Source organism: Anomaloglossus baeobatrachus, chromosome 3, assembly GCF_048569485.1.
Source record: "Anomaloglossus baeobatrachus isolate aAnoBae1 chromosome 3, aAnoBae1.hap1, whole genome shotgun sequence".
Classification (NCBI taxonomy): Eukaryota; Metazoa; Chordata; class Amphibia; order Anura; family Aromobatidae; genus Anomaloglossus; species Anomaloglossus baeobatrachus.
In genome coordinates, this window is record NC_134355.1 from 96,439,175 (window position 1) to 96,463,475 (window position 24,301).

At 41.5% G+C, this 24,301-nt stretch overlaps 1 protein-coding gene across 8 annotated transcripts in view; it reads left to right on the forward strand.

Annotated features, from left to right (window-relative positions):
* Window positions 1-24,301, forward strand: part of CCDC88A (coiled-coil domain containing 88A) — a 302,568-nt gene that overhangs the window by 228,222 nt on the left and 50,045 nt on the right. For all 8 annotated transcript variants that reach the window (XM_075339320.1, XM_075339323.1, XM_075339325.1 and 5 more), the window contains exons 16-22: window positions 6,010-6,137; window positions 11,492-11,633; window positions 12,710-12,886; window positions 13,693-13,854; window positions 15,100-15,377; window positions 18,053-18,196; window positions 23,972-24,158. In XM_075339320.1, the coding sequence (XP_075195435.1) occupies window positions 6,010-6,137; window positions 11,492-11,633; window positions 12,710-12,886; window positions 13,693-13,854; window positions 15,100-15,377; window positions 18,053-18,196; window positions 23,972-24,158 (1,218 nt within the window). The remainder of the gene's footprint in view (window positions 1-6,009; window positions 6,138-11,491; window positions 11,634-12,709; window positions 12,887-13,692; window positions 13,855-15,099; window positions 15,378-18,052; window positions 18,197-23,971; window positions 24,159-24,301) is intronic.

Consider the following 24,301-nt stretch of genomic DNA (forward strand, 5'->3'; position numbering starts at 1 on the left):
TCAGATTTCATGGTTAAACAGAGGATTTTACTCATGAAAGGAAGGAAGACAACTGTTGTCAGTTTTTGTTTTCCGTCCTTCATCTGTTTAAGACACAGCTGTCTGATCCTATTTATTCTTCATCAAAAGAGAAAAACATGAGTGATATTAATTGAGGGGACAATAAGAAATTCTAAATATTTATTTACAAATATATAAAATATATACTGTACTTATATTTGTGAAGTGTAAAGTGTTGCACTATATTGAGACTGCTTTATTATTCATCTAAATAGTGACTTTAGCCATATTATATATAGCCAGTCACCTTCTGCTGGTGCAGCATTGTTTTTTTTGCCATTGGCCCTATATGATCTAACAGGATCTCTACTATTGTCTGGTATTAATATATTAACTACATAAAAGGGAGTTCCCTATTGTGTCATATTGTCAACAGTGTTTTAAATATAAAGTTCACTACTGCCTATTTGTGTAATAACATCATTGCATTTTTTATCTATTGCTACACACTATTGATCTAGATCTATAAACTTTGTTTTTTAGCCTTAAGCTAAGGGTCACACGTAGCGACGCAGCAGTGATCATGACTGACGACCTGACCTTATCAGGATCGCTGCTGCGTCGTTACATGGTCGCTGGTGAGCTGTCAAACAGGCAGATCTCACCAGCGACCAGTGACCAGCCCCCAGCCAGCAGCGACGCGTGGAAGCAATGCTGCGCTTGGTAACTAAGGTAAATATCGGGTAACCAAGCAAAATGCTTCGCTGGTTACCCGATATTTACCTTGGTTAACAGCGCACCCCGCTAAGAGCTGGCTCCCTGCACTCCTAGCCAGAGTACACATCGGGTTAATAAGCAAACCTTTGCTTATTTACCGATGTGTACTCTGGCTATGTGTGCAGGGAGCAGGCACTGGCAGCCTAAGAGCGGCGGACGCTAGTAACTAAGGTAAATATCGGGTAACCAACGAAGCACTTCGCTTGGTTACCCGATGTTTACCTTGGTTACAGCTTACCGCAGGCTGCCAGAAGCTGTCTCCCTGCTCGCTTCAGTTCATCGCTCTCTCGCTGTCACACACAGAGATGTGTGCTTCACAGCGGGAGAGCAACGTCCAAAAAAATGAAGCAGGACATTCAGCAACAACCGGCGACCTCACAGCAGGAGTCAGGTCGTTGCTGGATGTCACACACAGCGACAGGACGTCGCTGCTACGTCACAAAAAATGGTGACTTAGTAGCGACGTCGTTGTCGCCGTCGCTGTCGCCGTCGCTGTGTGTGACACAACCTTTAACCGGGCACCTACGGTTGTTATAGTTCACTTGTTTGGCCAGCAGGTTTGGATGAGAGGTGCTACGATATATCATCAGATTTTTACCATGTTTCATTTGGCAATAACGGTTTCACAATTGTGCAGTTACTAATGGGTCATCTGTAGTGGCCATTGGACTATATCCCTTTCATTTATAGTGCAGTAGTTTTTTTTATTTTTTTTTTAATATTGTTTACTGTTTTTCTGGTTAACATAGAGGGCCATTTGATCTACCAGCTGTTTTACTATTTTAAGTTGGTCAGGAGAGAGACAGTATTCTTTCCTGTTTAATATTTGGTCCTACAAAGTATTGAGCTAAATACAGATGCAGATCTCAATTTTCAGATTTATATTGTTTTTAAATATTCAGAGAACCATGCATCAATTCCTTCACATATCACAAATAGTTGCCATTCAGTGTTGGTATGTCACATAAAATTCCAATAATATACATTTAAGTTTTTGGAAGCAATGTAAAAAAAATATTTCATGGTGTATGTTCTCAACGCACTGTGTAAGTGTGTGGCTATATACAGTATACAGTTTGTCCACCCATAGCCTGTCCGCCGCCATTAACTTGAGAACGGCGGCAGCTATAGGCATAGAATTGGTGTCTAGGTATAGTAAAGTAGCCATGTGCTACGCAATGAAACCACCTATTCCGCCACCTGGTAGAAAACAACGGAGTTAGCATTTTTATCTTGAAAACGGAACGAGATAGAGAAAAAAAGGGAATTACAAAGTTGTAGGGCATCATCAATTCAATACAAATCGACACCTTGCATACAGAAATGCTATGATTAGAACATGTAAAACTTACAAGGCTGCAGACATGAAGCGATACCTCATGGAGACCTTCCTACAAGTCATTGGGTATGGTGGCTGCGTGGAGTGGCCTCCACGCTCGCCTGACCTGACTTCATTGGACTTCTTTCTGTGAGGTCACATCAAACAGCAGGTATATGCGACCCCCTCCACCAACATTGCAGGACCTATGACGACGTATCACAGATGCTTGTGCAAACGTGTCACCTACCATATTGCACAATGTGCAGCAAGATACAGTATGCTGTCCAGAGTCCAGATGTGCATTGCAGCTGACGGTGGTCACTTTGAGCATCAAAGTTAAATGAGCGCCATATGCATGATCAGCATTCAATGTTTTGGAGGGTCATGGGTTTCATATCATAGCATTTCTGTATGCAAGGTGTCGATTCATATTGAATTGATGATGCCCTACAATTTTGTAATTCACTTTTTTTCTCTATCTCGTTCCGTTTTCAAGATAAAAATGCTAACTCCGTTGTTTTCTACCAGGTGGCGCTATAGGTGGTTTCATTGCGTAGCGCATGGCTACTTTACTATACCTAGACACCACTTCTATGCCTATAGCTGCCTCCGTTCTCAAGTTAATGGCGGTGGACAGGACATGGGTGGACACACTGTATATATGTGTGTGTGTATATCACATGTTGTATACATTGTGTGTAGGTACGGTATATCACATTTTTGTAAATATTTTATTACATCTTTTTATGTGACAACTCTGAAAATATGACACTTTGATACAATGTAATGTAGTCAGAGAACAGCTTGTATAACAGTGTATATTTGGTGCCCACTAAACAATTTAACACACAGCCATTAATGTCTAAACCACTGACAACAAAAGTGAGTACACCCTAAGGGAATGTCCAAATTGTGCCCAAATATTTTGTGTGGTCACCATTATTTTTAAGCACGGTCTTAACTTTCTTGGGCATATGGAGTTCACTAGAGCTTCACAAGAGCCACTGGGAACATCATCCTTCCTCCATGACGACATCACAGAGCTGGTGGATGTTAGAGACCTTGTGCTTCTAAACTGTCTGTCTGAGGATGCCACACAGATGCTCAATAGGATTTAGGTCTGGAGACGCTTGACCAGTCTAGCACATTCACCCTCAGGTTCTTTAGCAAGGCAGTGGTCATCTTGGAGGTGTGTTTGGGGTTGTTATCATATTGCAATACTGCCATGCTGCCCAGTTTCTGAAGGGAGGAGGGTCATGCTCTGCTTCAGTACGTCACAGTACATGTTGGCATTCATGGTTCCCTTAATGAACTGTAGCTCCCCACAGCCGTCAGCACGTATGCAGCCCCAAACCTGACACTCCCACCACCATGGTTGACTGTAGGCAAGACTTACTTGCCTTTGTTCTCCTCACTTGTTTGCTGCCACACACGCTTAACACCATCTGAACCAAATAAGTTTATCTTGGTCTCATCAGACCACAGGACATGATTCCAGTAATCCATGTCATTACGCTGCTTATTTTCAGTAAACTGTTTATGGGCTTTCTTGTGCATCATCTTTAGAAGAGGCTTCCTTCTGGGATGACAGCCATGCAGACCAATTTGATGAAGTGTACTTCGTATAGTGAGCACTGACAGACTGACCCCCCCCCACCCTTTAACCACTGCAGCGATGTTAGCAGTACTCTTACATCTATTTTGAAAAGACAACCTCTGGATATGATGCTGAGCATAAGATCTCAACTACTTTGGTTGACCATAGTGAGGCATGGTCTGAGTGGAACCTGTCATGTTAAACTGCTGTATGGTCTTGGCCACAGTGCTGCAGCTCAGTTTCAGTATATTGGCAATCTTCTTATAGTCTAGGCAATCTTTCTGTAGAGCAACAATTCTTTTTTATGCAGATCCTCAGAGATTTTTTTTGCCATGAGGAGCCATGTTGAACTTCCAATGAAGAGTATGAAAGAGTGTGTGAATGATACCACCAAATTTACCAAACCTGCTCCCCATTCACATTTACACCTGAGACCTTGTATCACTAATGAGTCACATGATAGTGGGAGAGGGAAAATGGATAATTGGACACAATTTAGCCATTTTCACTTAAGGGTGTACTCACTTTTGTTGCCAGCTGATTAGACATTAATGGCTGTCTGTTGATGTATTTAGATGATACACCAAATGTACACTTATGTATCACAGTGTCATATGTTCAGTGTTGTCCCGTGAAAAGATATAATAGAATATTTACAAAAATTTGAGGGGTGTACTCACTTTTGTGATATACTGTATATATGTAGAATATATGTTTGTATGTGTGTGTTTGTGTATATATATGTCTGTATGTACATATAATTATAAATAGTCCATTTGTTTTTTGTTGCAGAACCACCGCAGGGGGTATGAAGCATTGCCGTGTTATTAAAATCTGTGGTCTGCCGATGTAATAGGTGGATGTGCTTGGTCGTTAAATAGGCTTTTCCTAAACCAGCGTGTATGTAGTGTAATATCAGTGTGTAATATACTCACTGACCATCATCTTCTCCTGAATCCAGCGCCGTTCTGCTCCTTTTCTGAGTCACGTGATGTAAATTCAGACTCTTCTGGTCACCTTACGCTCTGTGTGACCTGGAAGTGGCTTTTACAGTGTCGGTCTATGGAGCATCGGGACGAGGCCCTATAGGCTTACATTGTAAGAGAGACTTCCGGTTCCGGCATAGAGCAAGCCGAAAGAGTCTTAATTGCCGTTATGTGACTCAAAAGAGGAGCAGAACGGTGCTGGATTCTGGAGAACACGACGATTACACTGACATTACACTACACTAACATTTACACATTTAGAAGGGCAGTGAGCCCCATAGGGGTGAACGGACCCCATGACGATCGGGAGGGTGCAAGGTTAGGAAGGGGTTAAGTGGTTTAGTTGGGATAGGGGATATATGGGCTTATAGGATTGGTAGAAGAGAGCTGTAGGGGGATTGGAGGGGAGCAGGAAAGGGGTGGGGGTGTTGTGGGAGGTATAAGAGAGGTGGTGACCTGATTACCTCCCCTTTTGTCGCCGGAAAGTTTGTGTCCCACCCGCCCGCCCTTATATATAAAAAAAAAAAAAATTAGTGCAAAGGTGATGGTTTTAAAAAAAAAAAAAATAAAAAAAAAAAAGAAAAAGAAAAGAAAATACAAGGTTGATTTGCCAATTTGTTTGTTGTCACAGCGGGGTGATAGGTCCGTCAGAGAGGTTGGGAGTACCGACAGTCGGTTTCTTGGTACGAAGTCGCTCAAGGGGAGTGGTTTCGGATTGGATGGGAACTTGTGGGCGGAGGTCCCGCAGGTTCTGGGAAGGGGTAATTAACGATGGAACGTTGTTACCCCTCACCTTGGGCCGGGTGGTCACGGCTGAGGTGGTCCTCTGGGCCGGTTGGAGGTTACGGCCGGGGGGTTAGGAATGATGGTTGGCCTCTCGGACGGATCTATCGGTGGTTTGGTTATACGGGTATATATGTATAAGGTTAAGTTTAACAATTGGGTGGCATGTTGAGCCACGAGTTTTGGTATACATATATACTGTTAAATAAAGCTGTGGGCATTCCTGCAATAAAGTCGTGGTTCTCGTCTTTATTTAGGTAAATATGGTACGAGGGGTGTTTAGCATGGTAACCTGCTTATCCCTTATAGATGCGTCAAGGGAATACAAAAATAAAGGAGAGCAATTTTTGAGAAATGCTTTTTGGTACCTTATTGGATATTGCAAAATAGGCTTATTCAATCAGATAATCTATTTAAAGGCAGTAATTCTTCAGTAATGTACAAAAAGTAATTTTGAAACTAAGATAATTGGTTTAGATCTTTATTTTCTAGTCCTAACTTGTGGACAATATCGTTAGAATAACAGATCTTCTTTAAATGTTTAGGATTTGGTGAATGAGAAGTTGAAGACGCAACAAACAAATAATGAACTTGAAAAACTAACTCATGAGCTGGAAAAGATCGGCCTGAATAAAGATCGTCTCTTACACGATGAGCAGACCAGTGATGACAGGTAAGCTCAAAAACATTTTTACATGTATGTGTATTTTTACAATAGTATAGAGTTTCAGCCACAATAAGGAAAGACGTATGTTCTGTTGGGTCCACTTTTTTGGTTCCTATTGATACTAGTAGAACTTTAGTAGAACTCAAGGATTCAATGGGTGCTGGATCTCGGGGGTCCGCCCCCTAAAAATCACTGCACCTAGTGGAGAATGTGCTGCCAAACTTGTGGACCATAATGTAACACATAGAGTGCTTAAGGATTTATAATACTGCCCTATAAATACTCTTTGTGCAATCAAACAGGGTCCACGCAAGAGACATTGCCATGGACATGAGCCCTTACATCTCAATAACTGTGCACTTCTGTTCATAGACCTAGGGATAATGGGGACAGGACAGGAATAGGCATGAAAATGATAAAGGTGAACACAGCTGGCACATGCTTTTTAAAATGATTGAGAGCACGGGTGTCACTCATTTTCACCAAGGGCCATGTCAGCATTATGGTTGCCTTCAAAGTGCCACTTGTAATTGTAAGGGCTCATGCAGATCTCCATACAACACAGTACAAGCATGGACTGCAATGCACAAGTGGGTCAGGAGCTATATGAGAGCTGTCCCTGGGTAGTAAGGCTATATGAGAGCTCTCGCTGTGTAGAAGGCTAAACAAGAACTGTCCCTGGGTAGTAGGGCTATACGAGAGCTGTCCCTGGATAGTAGGCCAAAAGAAAACTGTCCCTGGGTAGTAGGGCTATACGAGAGCTGTCCCTGGATAGTAGGCCAAAAGAAAACTGTCCCTGGGTAGTAGGGCTATACGAGAGCTGTCCCTGGATAGTAGGCCAAAAGAAAACTGTCCCTGGGTAGTAGGGCTATATGAGAGCTGTTCCTAGGTAGTAGGGCTATACACGACCTATCCTTGGGTAGTAAGGCTATAAGAACACTGTCCCTGGGTGGTAGGTTTATACAACAGCTGTCTCTTGGTAGTAGGGCTACACGAGAACTGTCCCTGGGTAGTAGGGCTATACAAGAACTGTCCTTGGGTAGTAGGGCTATACGAGAACTGTAACTGGGTAGTAGGGCTATACGAGAACTGTCCCTGGGTAGTAGGGCTATACGAGAACTGTCCCTGGGTAGTAGGGCTATATGAGAACTGTCCCTGGGTAGTAGGACTATACGAGAACTGTCCCTGGGTAGTAGGGCTATACGAGAACTGTCCCTGGGTAGTAGGGCTATACGAGAACTGTCCTTGGGTAGTAGAGCTATACAACAGCTGTCCCTGGGTAGTAGGGCTATACAACAGCTGTCCCTGGGTAGTAGGGCTATACAACAGCTGTCCGTGGGTAGAAGGGCTATACAACAGCTGTCCCTGGGTAGAAGGGCTATACAACAGCTGTCCCTGGGTAGAAGGGCTATTTTAGAACTGTCCCTAGTTTGTAGGGCTATATGAGATATGTCCCTGGATAGAAAGGCCCCTAGATACGCCGCTGTTGGTGGCCACATGAATTGATTTGGCCCGTGGGCCATGAGTTTGACACCCCTGACTTATAGACTTTCTCCCAACAAATGGGTTCTGTCTTTTGTAAGGGCAGCATAATTTCAAGACAGGTCCACTTTCTATTAGCCAAAATGGCACATGAAATAATATTTTAATGATTGGCTAACAAACTATCACTGTTGCTGCAGAATTTAACCCAGCTCTGTCCATTTTCCGAGGCAAGCAGGACTGGTGATGTCCCATCTTCAGATATCTGCCATGTGGCGTACACTTGTCCTATTCTAATGAGGTGAGCGATAGCGGACGCTTGTGCACCAGAGCCGCCCGATATCTGTAGACGTAACATCATTAACCCTATTCGCTTCCTGATATGGAAATTAATGGAGCTGGATTACCCCTTTAAGAAGAAATGACAGCAACCAACCACGTCAGCCAAACTAATTGAATGCTTTTTTGATAATGAAGATATTGAGGTACATACTGTAGTAAAATAATCCTAAACCCATAACAGTTCTGTCAGCAGTAGCCAACCTAACCACTGATGGTTTTCAAGCATCAATATTCAACAGTTTCCTTATTCCTATACAGTGCAGTTTAGCAAAAAAAAAAAAACAAAAAAACTAATACACCATATACCTGATAGGTTTAATATTGATCGACTGTATAACTAATGTTAAGTATATAATAAGGGTAAGGGTATTTTGAGAATGGGCTAATGGCATTCAGTCATACCTGTCCCCTGGCGATATTTAGCTCGGGGTAGCATTTAACCCACAGAATAAATACATAAGAACATCTGTTTCTTTGTGGATCACCATTTCCCATTCTCAGAGCTCCAAACTTTCAGTCTTTTATGTAGTGACAAGGTCATGAGGTTATTTAATGAAAAGTTAGCTTAATATTAAAAGCCGGCTCAATAATTACATGTAATCCCTACTCCTTTCATGTAGCCATTCCAATCATTCCAGCGGTGGCCGGTGATCGCACAGATTGTTCCTTACTGATAAGATATTTTTAATGTAATACTGAAGGTTTTAGAACAATAATAATACCCTTAATAACCCAGTCCATTAACATATAACGTAACACTTGCTTTTTTAGGATTATTGGCTTTTAGTGCAGTAAAATGGTTAAATTGTTTTTCCCACCATTACATCCACTATGTGAATGATAAAAAAAAACAACTATTTTTTGCAATTTACAAACTGTTAAAAAAGATCCAGTAAATTATGATATAATTGCATAGTATAGTACCACCAGGTACATCTAATGAGCCGTATTCTGCTGGTCACACATGCTCCATCACTGACCGTGCAGCCAGCTAGGTACATAGTGAGTCAGTATTTGCTGCCGAGCAGCCAATAGAATCAGGTTTCTGACAAATAGGCCATTACTATTGACTGACTGGGCAACCCATCCATTCCACACAGGCAAAGAAATAAAACCATAGATGTCCATACATTTGGTGATGTGTAATAACGAGAAATGACACAGGGTAAAAGTATTGAAGACGTTTACTGAAATTTATTTAATACTTCATACAAAAGCATTTGTTGAAGATGCCTCCTGTATGGAGAAATTAGTTGCATGCATTGCTCAGGTGTGATTTTGGCCCTTCATTCCACACAAACACTCTTTAAATCCTCAAGGTTCTGTGGGCTCCTTCTATGAACTCTGAGCTTTAGTTCCTTCCATAAATTTTCTAATCGATTTAGGTCAAGTGATTCTCTGGGCCATTCTAGCAGCTTTTTTTTCTTTCTCTGAAACTAATTAAGAGTTTCTTTGGCTGTGTGTTTGGGTTCATTGTTTTGCTGAAATATCCACACTCCTTTAATCTTCTTCATCCTGGTAGATGGCACCAGATTTTTATTAAGAATGTCTCCAGACGTTTGTCCATTCATTTTTTCTTGAACCATATGAAGTTTGCTGGTACCGTATGCTGAAAGACAGCTGCACACCATAATTTTTCCTCCTCCAAACTTAACTATTGGTATGGTGTTTTGGGGTAATATGTGTTCACTTTGGCCTCCTAACATGGTCTGTTATTATGGCATTCAAAGAGATCAATTTTCATCTCATCTGACCAGACTATATTCTCCCAGTATTTCACAGGCTTGTCTAAATGTTGATTTAAAATTTTAAATGCACTTGAACATGTTTTTTTCTTCATTTTGTTCCTTGGTTGTGTGTTTGGGATGATTATCTTGCTGAAATGTTCACCCTCATTTCATCTTCATCATCCTGGTGGATGGCAGCAGATTTTTATCCAGAATGTCTCGGTACATTTGTCCATTCATCCTTCCTTCAATTGTATGATGATTGCAAGTAAAAAAAATAGCCCCACACCATGATGTCCCAAACTATAAACTTCATAGTTGGTATGGTGTTTTTGGGTTGATATGCTTTTAGCCTCCAACCATGGTGTATATTATGGCATCCAGAGAGTTTGATATAGACTTCATATGACCAGACTATATTCTCCCAGTATTGGCTTGTGTAAATTTGTTAAACTTTAACTGTGTTTTCAACATGTTTTTTGTTCAGCAATGGAGTCTTGAGTAGTGAGCATGCATACAGGCCGTGGAGGTTCAGTGCATTACTTATTGTTTTCTTGAAACAAGTGTACCTGTTCTCTCTGTAGCTCCCCATAGGTGGTTCTTGGTCCCTTGGACAACTCTTCTGATAACGCTTTTCACTTCTCAGTCAGAAATCTTTTGGACAGCACCTGATCATTGCCAGTTTATGGTGATATGATGTTCTTGCCACTTCCAGATAATAACCCCAACAGTGCACAGTGGAACTTTCATTAGTTTAGAATTTTTTCTGTAACCAATGTCATCAGTATGTTTTGCAACCATAAGATTGCAAAGGTATTGAGACAGCTCACTGGTTTTACCTTTGATGAGCTGTTTTTTGTGTGGCACCTTGGTAATGAGACACCTTTTTATAGGCCATCAGTTCAACCAGACGATATTATGGTTAACTAAGTGGCAGGATTGTTTTCTAATACTCATAGATTTTAGTTGATTTCATGATTTTCATAACTTTTAAATGTGTTTTTTTCACTTCTCTTTCTTCATGTGTTGAATACTTTTTAGTTTGTATCATTTCTCATTATCATAAATTACTTAACTTTTTCACCAGCTGTCAGTAACAACCCTTCCAATAGACGTCCATAAGTTATGTCAATAGCACCTTAAGAAATATAATTACTTAGAAAATTGTGCAGAGGGCTCTATAGCTTTCATCACGCAGCAGGGGTTTTGTCACTGATACTTCCAGAGCAGACCCTCTATTTAGCTATGGTAGTGATTATCCACCACTGCCCCTTTTCATGTATAAATATATCTGCAGCTTCGTGTTTTGAATCCTTGCTTCTTTTTTTTTTTTTCAATATGTTTCCATGTGAGCTGTATTTTAGCCTTCTTTTACATGTGGACAGACAGGAGAATGGAGGCTTTCATGTTCTCCTGGTTACTATTGCCAAAACAAGTAGAGTTCTAGTGTACACAGCCCCAGCGCTCCAGGGGCACCGAGCAAGGAATTCTCACAGCTTTGCAAATTGACAAGGTGGGGCTGTTGTGTATAAATGAAGCTGCTGTGCTTGGCCAGCTGTGAAATTGACCTTTCTTTGAAAAAAAAAATGCAAAAATAAAAATACCTACCGTAAGAATGCAAGAATTGTAACCATTAGTTATAAACATGTTTGACACAGATCTGCTTTATTACTTTGAATTAATTTGTTTTCCCTACTTGAACTTTTTTATTTATATCGAGAACATTTTTTCACATGTGACTTTTGTCTGGGTTTTGTACAATTGCATCATCAATATTCGAAATTAACAAACATCCATGTTGTTAAGCAGCAGGTACAAGCTCCTGGAATCAAAAATAGAATCAACCTTAAAGAAGTCGCTTGAAATTAAAGAAGAAAAAATTGCTTCTCTGGAGGCTCGGTTAGGAGAGTCGGCTAATTTTAATCAACAGCTTCGCCAGGAACTGAAAACTGTGAGTCCAATATATGTACAGTTGGCAACCGTGACTATATGAGACTGTACAATCAAAGTGCCCAACTTGTCTTGTATAGGGTTTCCTGGGTAATTTTAGGGGTGTTCCTGCGATTAGGTAGGGCTGAAATCGTAGTACAATTTGCTTATAGGACTGTAGATTTTCTTCACTGCCTGAGTTTATGGCATATATCATCGATTGCAATTGGAGATGTAGTATTGGTCATAAATGTTCTCCAGCAGGGCTTTTTCATTGTTCTAATTAGTAGAAGTTCTGGAGGGCCGAGCGTGTATAGAAATCTTTGGGACCCATAGCAAACGTTTGAATTAACTCCCTTGATTCAAAGGTTTGCTATGGGTTCCAATGATTTCTATCCGTAACTCTAATGGTCATAGAAGAAGTTGACCAGAATCATCGGGAGATGTAACTAGCCCATGAGCAAAATTTCTCTCTGTTTTTGGACAGCTGAATCTGATGACATTTATGACCAAAGGGGGTGCCAGCCCGGGGGTCTGTGCCAGGCCTACAGAAGTGGATGGATGCCCTTGGCCTGCAAACCCACACGCCCCATATCAGTTACAAACTCTGCCCCGATTGCAGCCATGTTGCAGCATCCACCTTCATTGATCAAACTTTGATAGCCAGTCTTGAGAATAGGCCATCAAAGCCTAATTCTTGGAAAGCCCCTTTAATATAAATATAAGGGGTTATCCCGGATCAGAAAAATATCTTCCAGAAACAATGCCACTCCTGTCAAAGGATTGTGTTTTGGTGTTGTAACTGAGCTTCACTGAGGTGCAATCTGTGATCAGGTGTGGCACTGTTCTGGAAAGGAGCAGACATATTTCTTTAAACATGCAAAACCCTGTTAAGGACTAATACTTTAAGCTATTATTTTATTTATATAGAAAATGCTCTCACCCACTTCTACTACATATATGTCTGCTAGATTATTGGACATTTTCATATTCTTTCTCAGTCTAACATATCCTGGTTAAAGAGAAACCACCACCTAGATTGCTGGATGGCACCTCCTGTACATTTGTAGATTATGACTAAATGTTATTTTTCATCAGGTGAAGAAAAATTATGAAGCACTGAAACAGAGACAAGAAGAAGAGAGGTTGGCACAGAGCTCCCCTCCACGGCCTGGCGATGACACTGGACCTGTGAATAAATGGGAGCGGGAGACCCAAGAGACCACCAAGGAACTGCTGAAGCTCAAGGATCGCTTGATAGAAATTGAGAGAAATGTAGGACCATTTTTTGGGCTTGAATATGTTAGATAAATGTTGTTAATTGTGGTTATGGTATACAGAATTATGTGTAGATCATGGGATATCTGTCATGGGGGGTCAATGTGTGATGTTTTGTAATCCGTGCTTCCATCATAGCTTACATTGGCAGGTCATGGATAAACCATACATTACTCGATTAACACTAAATACTGGGCAAGGTATGGTGTGTTACAGATTACACAGGCATGAGTGGTACAACATAATTGCTGCCTATATGTAGAAAATAAAGCGCTTTAAAGGGAATCTATCAGCAGATTTTAGTCATAGTTCTACGCGTTTCGGAGCTAGCATGCTCCTTCAGAATCTAACAGTACCAATGTACCTTGGTATTGTCAGTTCCTGAAGAAGGTGCATGCTATGTCCGAAACGCGTAGAACTATGAACAATAAAATCTGTTGATAATATTGCTTTCTCTCCTGAATCCATTTGGCAGCATGGCATGACAAGCCATTTCTTTTATTCCACTGATTGAATGGAGTGACAGTGAGCACACTCCATTCATTTTTTTTGGGACTGCCAGAGAAAGCCTAGTATGTTGCTTTGCCTTCCGCAGCAGTCCTGTAGAAAATGAATGGAGCGGTGTCGAGGATGCGCACTTCTGCTCCAATCAGGTTTTCGCTGTCGGTGGGAGTCTCAGTTAATGAACACCACCAATCTAGAAGTGGTCACCTATGCACAGGATAGGTGAGAACTTCTAACTTGAATTCCTTAATGACTGCCCGTACTCAGTGTTTCAATTTTTTTTTTTCTTTCTTTCTCAGAATGCCACATTGCAGGCAGAGAAACAAGCCTTAAAAACTCAACTGAAACAACTGGAAACTCAGAATGATAATTTACAAGCACAAATCATGGCTCTTCAGAAACAAACCATTTCTCTGCAAGAGCAGAACACAACTCTGCAGACTCAGAATGCCAAACTCCAGGTAACTGATAATTAGAAAATAATTTACATCTTGGATTATCAAGTGTCTTAGTCTCCGCTTTCTCATCCATACCTTTAAAATATGTCTAATGGGTAACGTTTCTCCATGTTGAGGCTGTCAAGTAGGTGTAAGGAGACTTATAGGCCATGCAATGATCCTCTGGGAAATTATGTATGATCGAAGCCTCTCAGAAAGAAAGGAGCTCTAGTGCTATTTATTGAGGATTGCAATACCTAATGTCAATGTCAACTCTTCACTCCCCCTTAAAGGGCCGATACTGACTTCTAAGATTGCAAGACCCAACATGGGTTCCTGTCCTTTTCCTCTCTGAAGAAGTTACTTGCATATCTAAAACGTGTTGTTGCAAAATAAAGCAGAACCTTATAGGACACATTTACTGCCCCTACAGCTTTCTTTCTTGTCCCCTCCTGGGTGTATTCTTCCCACTCCCACATTACTGCGTGCAGCGTCGGACTGGCTACCGGAGGAATGTCCAGTAATGCCAGGCCTGGATTCAGGTACCTGCATTGCACTCCGGAGCTCTCACCTGAGCTCCAGAGTGCATCCTAGACTGCATCGTGAGCGCCGAGTGATTGATTCCCCGGCGATTGTGGTTCAGTTCAAGTCAGCTGCAGAGAGGCCGGGGTGATCTCCAGTGCTCTCACCTGAACTCCGGAGAGCAGCCCGGCCTGTGTGCAGCTGTCATGAACTGAACCGCAATCGCCGGGGAATCAATCACTCGGCGCTCGTGGTACAGTCTCGGCTGCACTCTGGAGCTCAGGTGAGAGCTCCGGAGTGCAATGCAGGTACCTGAATCCAGGCCTGGCATTACTGGAGATTCCTCCGGTAGCCAGCCCGACGCTGACTGCATGTGCCTAGTTACCATAATGTCTGGTCGAACTGAATGGTGGTTGAGCATGTGCACTGCCGATCCATCCAAAGTCTATAGTGCTACCTCCGTCTGTCCTATAACCTTTGTGTCAAAGCTTAAACAATGCCCTTTTCAGACAGGGAAACTGGGGCTTCCCAGCACTTACCCCCTAACCCGTGAATGGGAACATTTGCTTCTAACTAGAATACAACAGAACAACAGATACTTTACTTGCCTTTCTAAATGCCTGCGGTGCATGTTCCCAGTCACCCATAACCAGTAGCCCATCCAAATCCAACTGACATTGTCAGATGTCCCCTTTAAATTGGATGTTACCTATGTAATTCCTTTTTTAAACTTTTTTTTTTTTGCAGGTTGAAAATTCCACATTGAACTCCCAGAGCACCTCACTTATGAACCAAAACTCCCAGCTCCTGATCCAGCAGTCAAGCTTAGAAAGTGAGAATGAATCTCTAGTGAAAGAACGGGAAGAACTGAAATCCATGTATGATTTATTAGTAAAAGATCATGAGAAACTGGCACAGGTTCATGAGCGCCAAGCAGCAGAATATGAATCTCTTATTTCTAAACATGGAAACTTGAAGTCTGCTCATAAAAATCTCGAGGTGGAACACAAGGATCTTGAAGACAGGTATCTATTTGATTTTATCTTTGTATAACGTCAAATAAAGGTCTATTTATACTGTGAAAATATTGTAAACTAACGTTTGCTTGGGAATAATTGTGCAATTTAAATAGGCTGTGGATCACCTGACAAACTATCAATTTGCAGCAAAGATTTTGCCCAAAAGACTATCCTTGGCAGCATGTCATCCTATGTAAACAGGTCATGTGTTCCCGAGAACAATGGCAGCCAAGGCACAATGAACAGTCTATTACAGATAGCTTAGTGCGCATCTTAACATCCTATTATGTCTTTGTCACGCAAGGACTAGGGGATGTCTGGTGCATGGCGCAACACAGACATTACAACGGAATGGAAAGGGCGAAGAAGACCCTGAATAGGGAGCAGGGGTTGAGACACCACCTGACACTAACCTGTGTCTGACACTTGAGCTCCCCTAATGTCCCTATATGAGTTCTTCCCTTCGCTCGCCATCACATACCTAGTCCCTAATTGTCCCTCTACTCACCCGGTCAAGTGCCAAGGCTGGTGAGTACACTAGACGTTATCGCTACCGTAATATAACACAGGAAGGAGGAAAGACAGGGAAACATACACCAAAGGATATGAAACAAACTTTACTGCATCAGCCAAACACCAGGTCTGTAGATGACATGGCACCAACAACACATCTCCAGCAGTCAGTAAAGACATCCTCCCTCCAAAGTAGTCAGAATAGAATGAATCTATAACTGGCATCAGGTGATGGATCATGTGACTATATAAAGGGAAGGGGAGTGGCCACTAACTAGCTGCAGCTGAGATGAACTAACCAGGCGCTACCAGCAAGGAGACTGTCATTAACTTTTGTTGCACCAAAAGAAAGAAATCACATTTAAAAGCCAGTCTCACAAGTTCATGTGAAGCTCAGATCCCAGAACTGTCACAAGTCTCCTAATGACAGGAGAAACTGACCGTTTTCGTGCCTGTCTCAGCTAGGCATATATGGCCAAAATTGATATCCGAAAAAGGACACTCTGACTCCATCTGCATCATTAAAATCAAGGGCCTCGTTGGCGTATATGCACAAATTGGACATAAGCTCCAACGGAGTGACTGAAGTATGTTAAAATGCTATGCATTTCTAAGGCAAGGCTGGAATCTTTTATTAAAATAGTGCATAACATTTCTCAAGTTCTAGTGAAGTTTTATTATGAAGTTTTACTCCCAAACACAGTTTTTTTTTCTAAATAAAAAATTATTTGCGGATTGTCCTATATATAATATACATCGTTCTAACAATCCAATCCCTGGTTTTCTGATTTCATTCACAAATTTATAGTTATGTAATTCTGAATTGTTACTGCCACCACAGAGAGAGTCCACTGTGTATACTTTATGGGAACCTGGCATCAGAAAATCGCCCATTAATCTGACAACTTGCATCTGCGGGCAATTACATGATAGTAGCACTGGTGTTCAGAGCTAAACTATGTTTCAGTTCTGCCATAGTTCTAAATTAAGACCTTTCCTCCGTGTGTGTAAAATTGTTACCCCCAAATCATCATGTTGATACAATAAGCTGTTGAGTGACTGAGTCCTCTTTAGGAAATAAGTCCATTCCGTTGGATCGCTCCCGTCTGGTGGCATCAGCACAAGTCATTGAAATCCAGCAAATCTGTCATGCTCAGTAAGTTGATGTGTATACCGTCAGCATCACCATATCAAGACGTCTGTGCTGACATCCCCCCAGCAGAGCAATCAATCACAGGGGATGGCTGTGTTTCCAGCAGAGGACTTGGTGAGTCAACTGGGATACCATATTGCGCCGATGACTCGAGGTAAAGGTTTTACACACGTGGAGGCAAGTTTTTACGTTATAACTATATCAAAAGCACCACACATATATCCTTGACTATGACCATGACTAAGGCACTCTGCCAAAACGCAATGTTTTTCTGCACAGCCGACTAAACTGTTTGTATTTAAGATTTTTCAATAAAATGAAGTTTTTACTTTTGGTGAAGTTTTTGCTGGACAACTTTTTTGATCTGTATTCCTTTCCACATATAGTTTAGCTCCAAACACCAATCTTATGATCATGTAATTGTTGGCAGGAGCCTGGGGTCGGGTTATTAAGCGATTTTTCTGATGTTCGGTTCCTTTTAAACACAAAACCTTCAACAGTGCTGTATGCGTTAAGATTATAGGCTCTTGGTGGGAGTTTTGGAAATAAATATGACATGGTGTTAAAAGGTGGAAATTCACCTTGATAAAACATAATTATACATTGTAAACATGATCTATTAAGATTGTGTATCTAGTATATAGTCTCCTAGCAGTGTGGTCACACTATATACATGATCATACTGATATTCCATTGAGGTCCATCATGAATTAGACAGTATGACCTTCGCTTTGGAGCATTGGTTAATTTCTTAGCATATACTCAATGATTTGCTCAAATACAGCATTATGTCTGATTACTAGTTTGTTGGGACAGATCATGATGCTGCAGACAAGTATTGCATTGTGAGATTTCCAAAAAGCAAACTGGAATTATTTGCTTGGAAATGAAACTGAACAAGCACTAACCCTCCTAGGAAAGCTTTTCCTTCTACCAAAGAGAAACCTCACATGACTTCAGTGTCACAAAATATTGCACACACTAATACGACCATTTATATGTCACTGTCTTTTAGATATAATCAGTTGCTAAAACAAAAAGTTCATTTAGAAGACTTGGAAAAAGCTCTAAAAGAAGAGCAGGGAAAAATGTTCCAGGAGAACAAGGAGCGCGAAATGCTATCATCAGATTATCAGCGACTCACCGAAGAGCATGAGAGGTAAACGCAGTTATGTACCATCTCGTGTGTGTGTGTGTGTGTGTGTGTGTGTGTGTGTGTCTATACACTGGGAGTTGAGCTTCACTCCATCCTCAACCCAAAAGGTCCCACAAGTTCATCTTTGATGATACCAGCCCATACCAGTACCCCACCTCCACTTTGCTGGCGTCTGAGTCGGAGTGGAGCTCTCTGCCCTTTACTGATCCAGCCTCTGGCCCATCAAGAGTCACTCATTTCATCAGTCCATAAAACCTTTGAAAAATCAGCCTTAAGATATTTCTTGGCCCAGTCTTGACGTTTTATCTTATGTTTCTTGTTCAAAGGTGGTTGTTTTTCAGCCTTCCTTACCTTGGCCATGTATGGCACACCTTGTGCTTTTTGATACTCCAGTAACGTTGCAGCTCTGAAATATGGCCAAACTGGTGGCAAATGGCATCTTCACGCTTGATTTTCCTCAATTCATGGGCAGTTATTTTGTGCCTTTTTTGCCCAACATGCTTCTTGCCACCCTGTTGGCTATTTGCCATGAAATGCTTGATTGTTCAGTGATCACGCTTCAAAATTTTGGCAATTTTAAGAACTGCTGCATCCCTCTGCAAGACATCTAACAATTTTGGACTTTTTAGAGCCCGTCAAGTCTCTCTTCTGACCCATTTTTCCAAAGGAAACAAAGTTGCCTAATATTTAAGCACACCTTATATAGGGTGTTGATGTCATTACACCACACCCCTCCTCATTACAGAGATGCACATCACCTGATTTACTTAATTGGTAGTTGGCTTTCAAGCCTATACAGCTTGGAGTAGGACAACATGTATAAAAAGTATCATGCGATCAAAATAGTCATTTTCCTAATAATTCTGCACACAGTGTGTGTGTGTGTGTGTATATAGATATATATATATATATATATATATATATATATATATATATATATATATATTAGTATGTATTTATTATTTTTTTTGTACATATGAGCTACACCAGCCTTATAGAGATTGTCCACAGATAAGGGAAAAGAAAGGGTCCGCTTTGTTTTTGGAAACAGCGCCACTTTTGGCTTTGTCTGATATTGCTGCTGCACTCTATTGCTATACTAGTTACAACCATAGACTTGATGATGTTGTTTGGGGGAAAAAACATAGCTTCTTTATATTCTTGAACAATCCATTTAAGCAAGTAGGTAATGGACAAACCTTGTAATTTAAAATAAAATATGGTACTAGAGATTAAAGAAATATTCAATGCCAGGCCTCGTGCACCCAGTAAATTGCTGGTAAGGCTTATTTCTCCAGCTGTTTTCTTGCTGAAAAAAATAAATAGATATGAAATCCTAGCTAGTCAGCGGGCTGGAAAGTGCTCCGATCAGCGGATTATCCCCTACATGAGCCGGCTACTGAATGCTTCCTAAGTGGACACCGTGGAGAATGAGATGGTGCCATTATTATGTATCAGGCGGAAAGGAGAACACATGGCGGTACATTGCATTGCTGATTTTACATATTCAGCATTTTTGCAGCCTTAGCTATCTCACATCAAAAATTTAAACAATGCAGTGGAACACTTACACATTTATGATATTATGTACATAATTCATTACAAAATTTTGAATTTGAAGAATATTAGATCTTATTAATGTGGTTCTATTTTTTTGTTATTTTTTTATATCCATGTTTTGTATTTTTCACACCTGTTTCTAGCCGGCTCGTCACCAGGGACCGGATCCCACTTGTGTCCATAGCAACGCTGGCTGTAATAATTGCCATATCACGTCGGCTCGCACAGCTCATTCTGTGACATATTCCCCAGGAGGATTTTCTTCAATATGATTGTGTAATAGCCAGCGACAATCATACAAAAGACTTGCAATTTTCAATTTGCAGGCTAAAAAAAAATGCTCATCTTTTAATGATCTGTCTCCGAATAAGCAGAATGCGGCATATGCATTTTATTCTTGACGGTGTGAAGGATGTTCATGGTTTATCTTATTGATTCTTACAAAAAAATCAGCTATTTTCTAATTTCATCTTCAAGGAGCCCTGTATTCCTGTATTACCTTCATGGACTGCAGAGGAGAGTTAAATATGTTGTCCACTACTTTTACATTGATGGCCTATCCTTAGGTTGGGTCATCAGTGTAGGGCGGCACGGTGGCTCAGTGGTTAGCACTGCAGTCTTGCAGCGCTGGGGTCCTGGGTTCAAATCCCACCAAGGACACCATCTGCAAGGAGTTTGTATTTCTCCCCGTGTTTGTGTGGGTTTCCTCCAGGTACTCTGGTTTCCTCCCACACTCCAAAGACATACTGATAGGGACTTAAGATTGTGAGCCCCAATGGGGACAATGTTCCTGATGAATGTAAAGTGCTGCGGAATATGTTAGCACTATATAAAAATAAAGATTTATTTTATTTTTTATCAGTGTCTGATCGGCAGGAGATTGAATCCCCCCCCCCCCCCTTGATCAGCTGTCCACGGTCCAGGTGGACGGAAATGCTCAGTTCTTCTTCTGGTAGTGGCCGCAGATGGGTACTGCACACCTCCCATGCAAATCAATAGGAGGCGGATGTGCAGTACCCGGCCGAGGCCTCTATCAAAAGAAGGGGCAGCTCCAGAAGTGAGCATTTCCAGCAGTCTGCTGCCACCACTGGCACTGATGTCAATTGACAGCTCAAATCCCAGACGATCAGGAATTGATGATCTATCCTAAGGATATGCCATCAATGTAACAGTAGTTGGCAACTTCTTTAATACAATGTAGCATCTAGCAAAATAATTTGCCTCTAGGCATGTCTCCTTTTATCCCCAAGACAAAATAATTTGCCACCTGTTAACTATGTATAGCAGAACTAAATTTAAATTACACAATTAATTATTACCGCCGTACACCAAACAGATGAATACAGGACTAATCCGTCAGCGCAAACATAAATATACCTATGGACAGTTTACAGCTCTTTTTATTTGCTTTTGTTTGCCTTTCATCCAGGCAAGAACAGCATGAAGATATGATGCAGTCTACATAACCTATCACCTAAACACTGCTTAGGGGTAGTTATTAGGCCACTGGATCAGGCATTTGTGTCTAGACTTAGGGGTACTTTGCACACTACGACATCACAGGTGCGATGTCGGTGAGGTCAAATCGAAAGTGACGCACATCTGGCTTCGCTGTCGACATCGCAGTATGTGAATCATTTTACATACGATTAACGAGCGCAAAAGCGTCGTTATTGTATGATCTGTGTAGGGTCCGACATTTCCATAATTTCGCAGCAGCGACAGTACGATGTTCTAGCAGGCACACATCGCTGTGTGTGAATCCGCAGGAGCGAGGAACATCACCTTACCTGCGTCCCGGCTGCAATGCGGAAGGAAGAAAGTGGGCGGGATGTTTACGTCCTGTTCATCTCTGCCCCTCCGCTCCTATTGGCCGCCTGCCGTGTGACGCCGCATGACCCGCCCCCTTAGGAAGGAGGCGGTTCGCCGGCCAGAGCGACGTCGCAGGGCAGGTGAGTGCATGTGAAGCTGCCGTAGCGATAATGTTCGCTACGGCAGCAATCACAAGATATCGCTGCTGCGACGGGGGCGGGGACTATCGCGCTCGGCATCGCAGCATCGGCTTGCAATGTCACAGCGTGCAAAGTGCCCCTTAGAATATAGAGTGAGGGTATGTGCATGACCTAGCTATGGTCTGCAACTAGGGGAGAACTGGGCAACGAGCCACCTCTTCCAGTGATGAGTAGATGAAATTAGAGGTGGGATCTAGACTGATTTACTAATTACTAGTGATGAGCGAATAGTAACTATTTGTGTTTGTGTTATTATTCATAATGAATCCCATAGTACTATTCCGGTATTCGAATAACGAACCTAATGCAAGTCAATGGGGAACCCAAGCATTTTCTTGTTGTGATACTGGAATAGTACTCTGTATTTGGTAAGAATAATGTAAACACCAATGGTTACCACCGTGTTTCCCTGAAAATAAGTCACGGTCTTATATTATTTTTTTGCCCTGAAAAATGTCCTGGGGCTTATTTTTGGAGTAGGGCTTATTTTTGGGAAACAAGTTGGGGGTACGGTTATCCCCCAAAAAAGGCAGACTCCCCCAATGAGAATCATCCTTACCAGACGCTGTACATCTGTGTCGCTCCCAGGTCCTCCTACGATCTCTAGCGGGCACTCCCAGCAGGTGCTTGTGCGCTCCACAGCGGTACTCCCCTGCTTCCGTGTTACACACACCAAATCTCAGTAACATCACACACACACATACATACATACATACATACACACATTCGGCCATAATGTACTGCTTCTGTCCGGCAGTGCTGTGGACACGAGGACTTGCGGTGGAACGCATCGATGCATTCCACTGCAGGTCCTCGATGCATTCCTCCACAGGTCCTTGCATTCAACTGCATCCCAGGCCCCGGAGCAGTACGGTACCACCGGGTGTGTGTACGTTTCACTGTAGGTCCTCATGTTCCACAGCATTCTTGTCGGGGTCTGGTGAGTTTGATTGTGGGATCTCTATTTTTTCTTTTGGGGGTGTCTGCTTTCTTTATTGAAGTATCCTACAGTATTCTTTAACTTTTTTAGCTGCATGGACATTTTTTTTATTTTTTGAACCACAACTAGAGCTTATTTTCAAGGTAGGACTTATTTTTGGGGAAACACAGTATTTTCCTATCTCTATTAATTCACTTATTCTATGGATAAGTGATAATTTATGTAGAATGGAATACCCCTTAATTAGATGACCTGTCATTTGCCATAAATATGTGATCTTTTTTCTTAGTGTAAATATGACAGTTTTTTTCCGACAAATTTTTGTTCCTAAAATATAGCCCTCTCATCCATGTATACAAATGTAGTTTTGTTATCCAAGTAGGCTTGATCCTCAAGTCAATGCCAGTAGAGAGGAGTTAAAGGACTTTTCCCCACAAAAAAAAGTTAATTTTGAAGTTTATTTTAATCAATAGATCTTGGAATAATAATACTTTCCACAATTTGGATGTGTTAAAAAAAAAAAATGTTCTTGTGCGGAGATAATCTTATATATGTGCCCCTGCTATGTAATGGTCATGTCTGACCGTACAGGACATGGTCTGATCATCATACCACATCTCCTGGGCAGGGGAGGAAGCAAAAGATTATAACAAAATTACAGTACGGGATCATAGCTGATTCTTCCTGTGAGGTAATTCATTTCCCTGACTGTTTTTAAAAGATGTTTTACCTCAAACGAAGAATAATTTGCGATCTCATGTTGCAATGTCTGTATACTTTTTTGCTTCATCCCCTGCCCAGGAGATGTGGTATGAACAAACCATGTCCTGGTACGGTTAGCTGTTACAGCTCCAGCCAGGGCCTGATGTAAGCACATGGCTCGGAGTTTCCCTGCACAGTTCCATTCATTGTGTAGGGGCTAATGCCGGCGGAGTGGTAACAGCTGATCAGTGGGGTACCTGGGGTCCAAACCCAACCAATCTAATATTGCTGACATATCCTATACATAATTCATTGGTATATACTGACCGGACTACCCACTAAATAGGTCAAGCCATTTTCTTTCTCATTTTAATGAGTGTTTTGGCTTTAGGGCTATGTATGTACTGAAGTGTAATTACATTTACTTTTGTACATTTTCAGCCATCTTTAACGAGTTACCGGTACTCATTAATTTAATTCAGTAATTGCTCCATTTACAACACTGTAATAACGATATGTAATAAATATTGTAATCACTTTGTATTTTCTCCTGAACCTCCTAAGGCTTAATCACACATATAGACAGCTATTACGTGAAAATGAAAGTCTTCAAAGTGACCATAAAAACCTGAAAAGCTCATTAAACAATGGGAAACTGGAGCAGACAAGACTAGAAGCGGACTTCTCAAAGCTGAAAGAGAAATATCAGAAGTCGGATATCACCGTTACCAATCTGACCAACCAATGTGAGGTGAGAATTGGGTGTCCCCCTTCTGTTAGGGTACCTCAACTGGAGAATTTCTGTCCATGATACAGCTATCGATAGGGGGTGGACATATTGTGTTGTCCTGGTATATTGCTACATGGGAAATATATGTTCACTTAAAGCCAGTG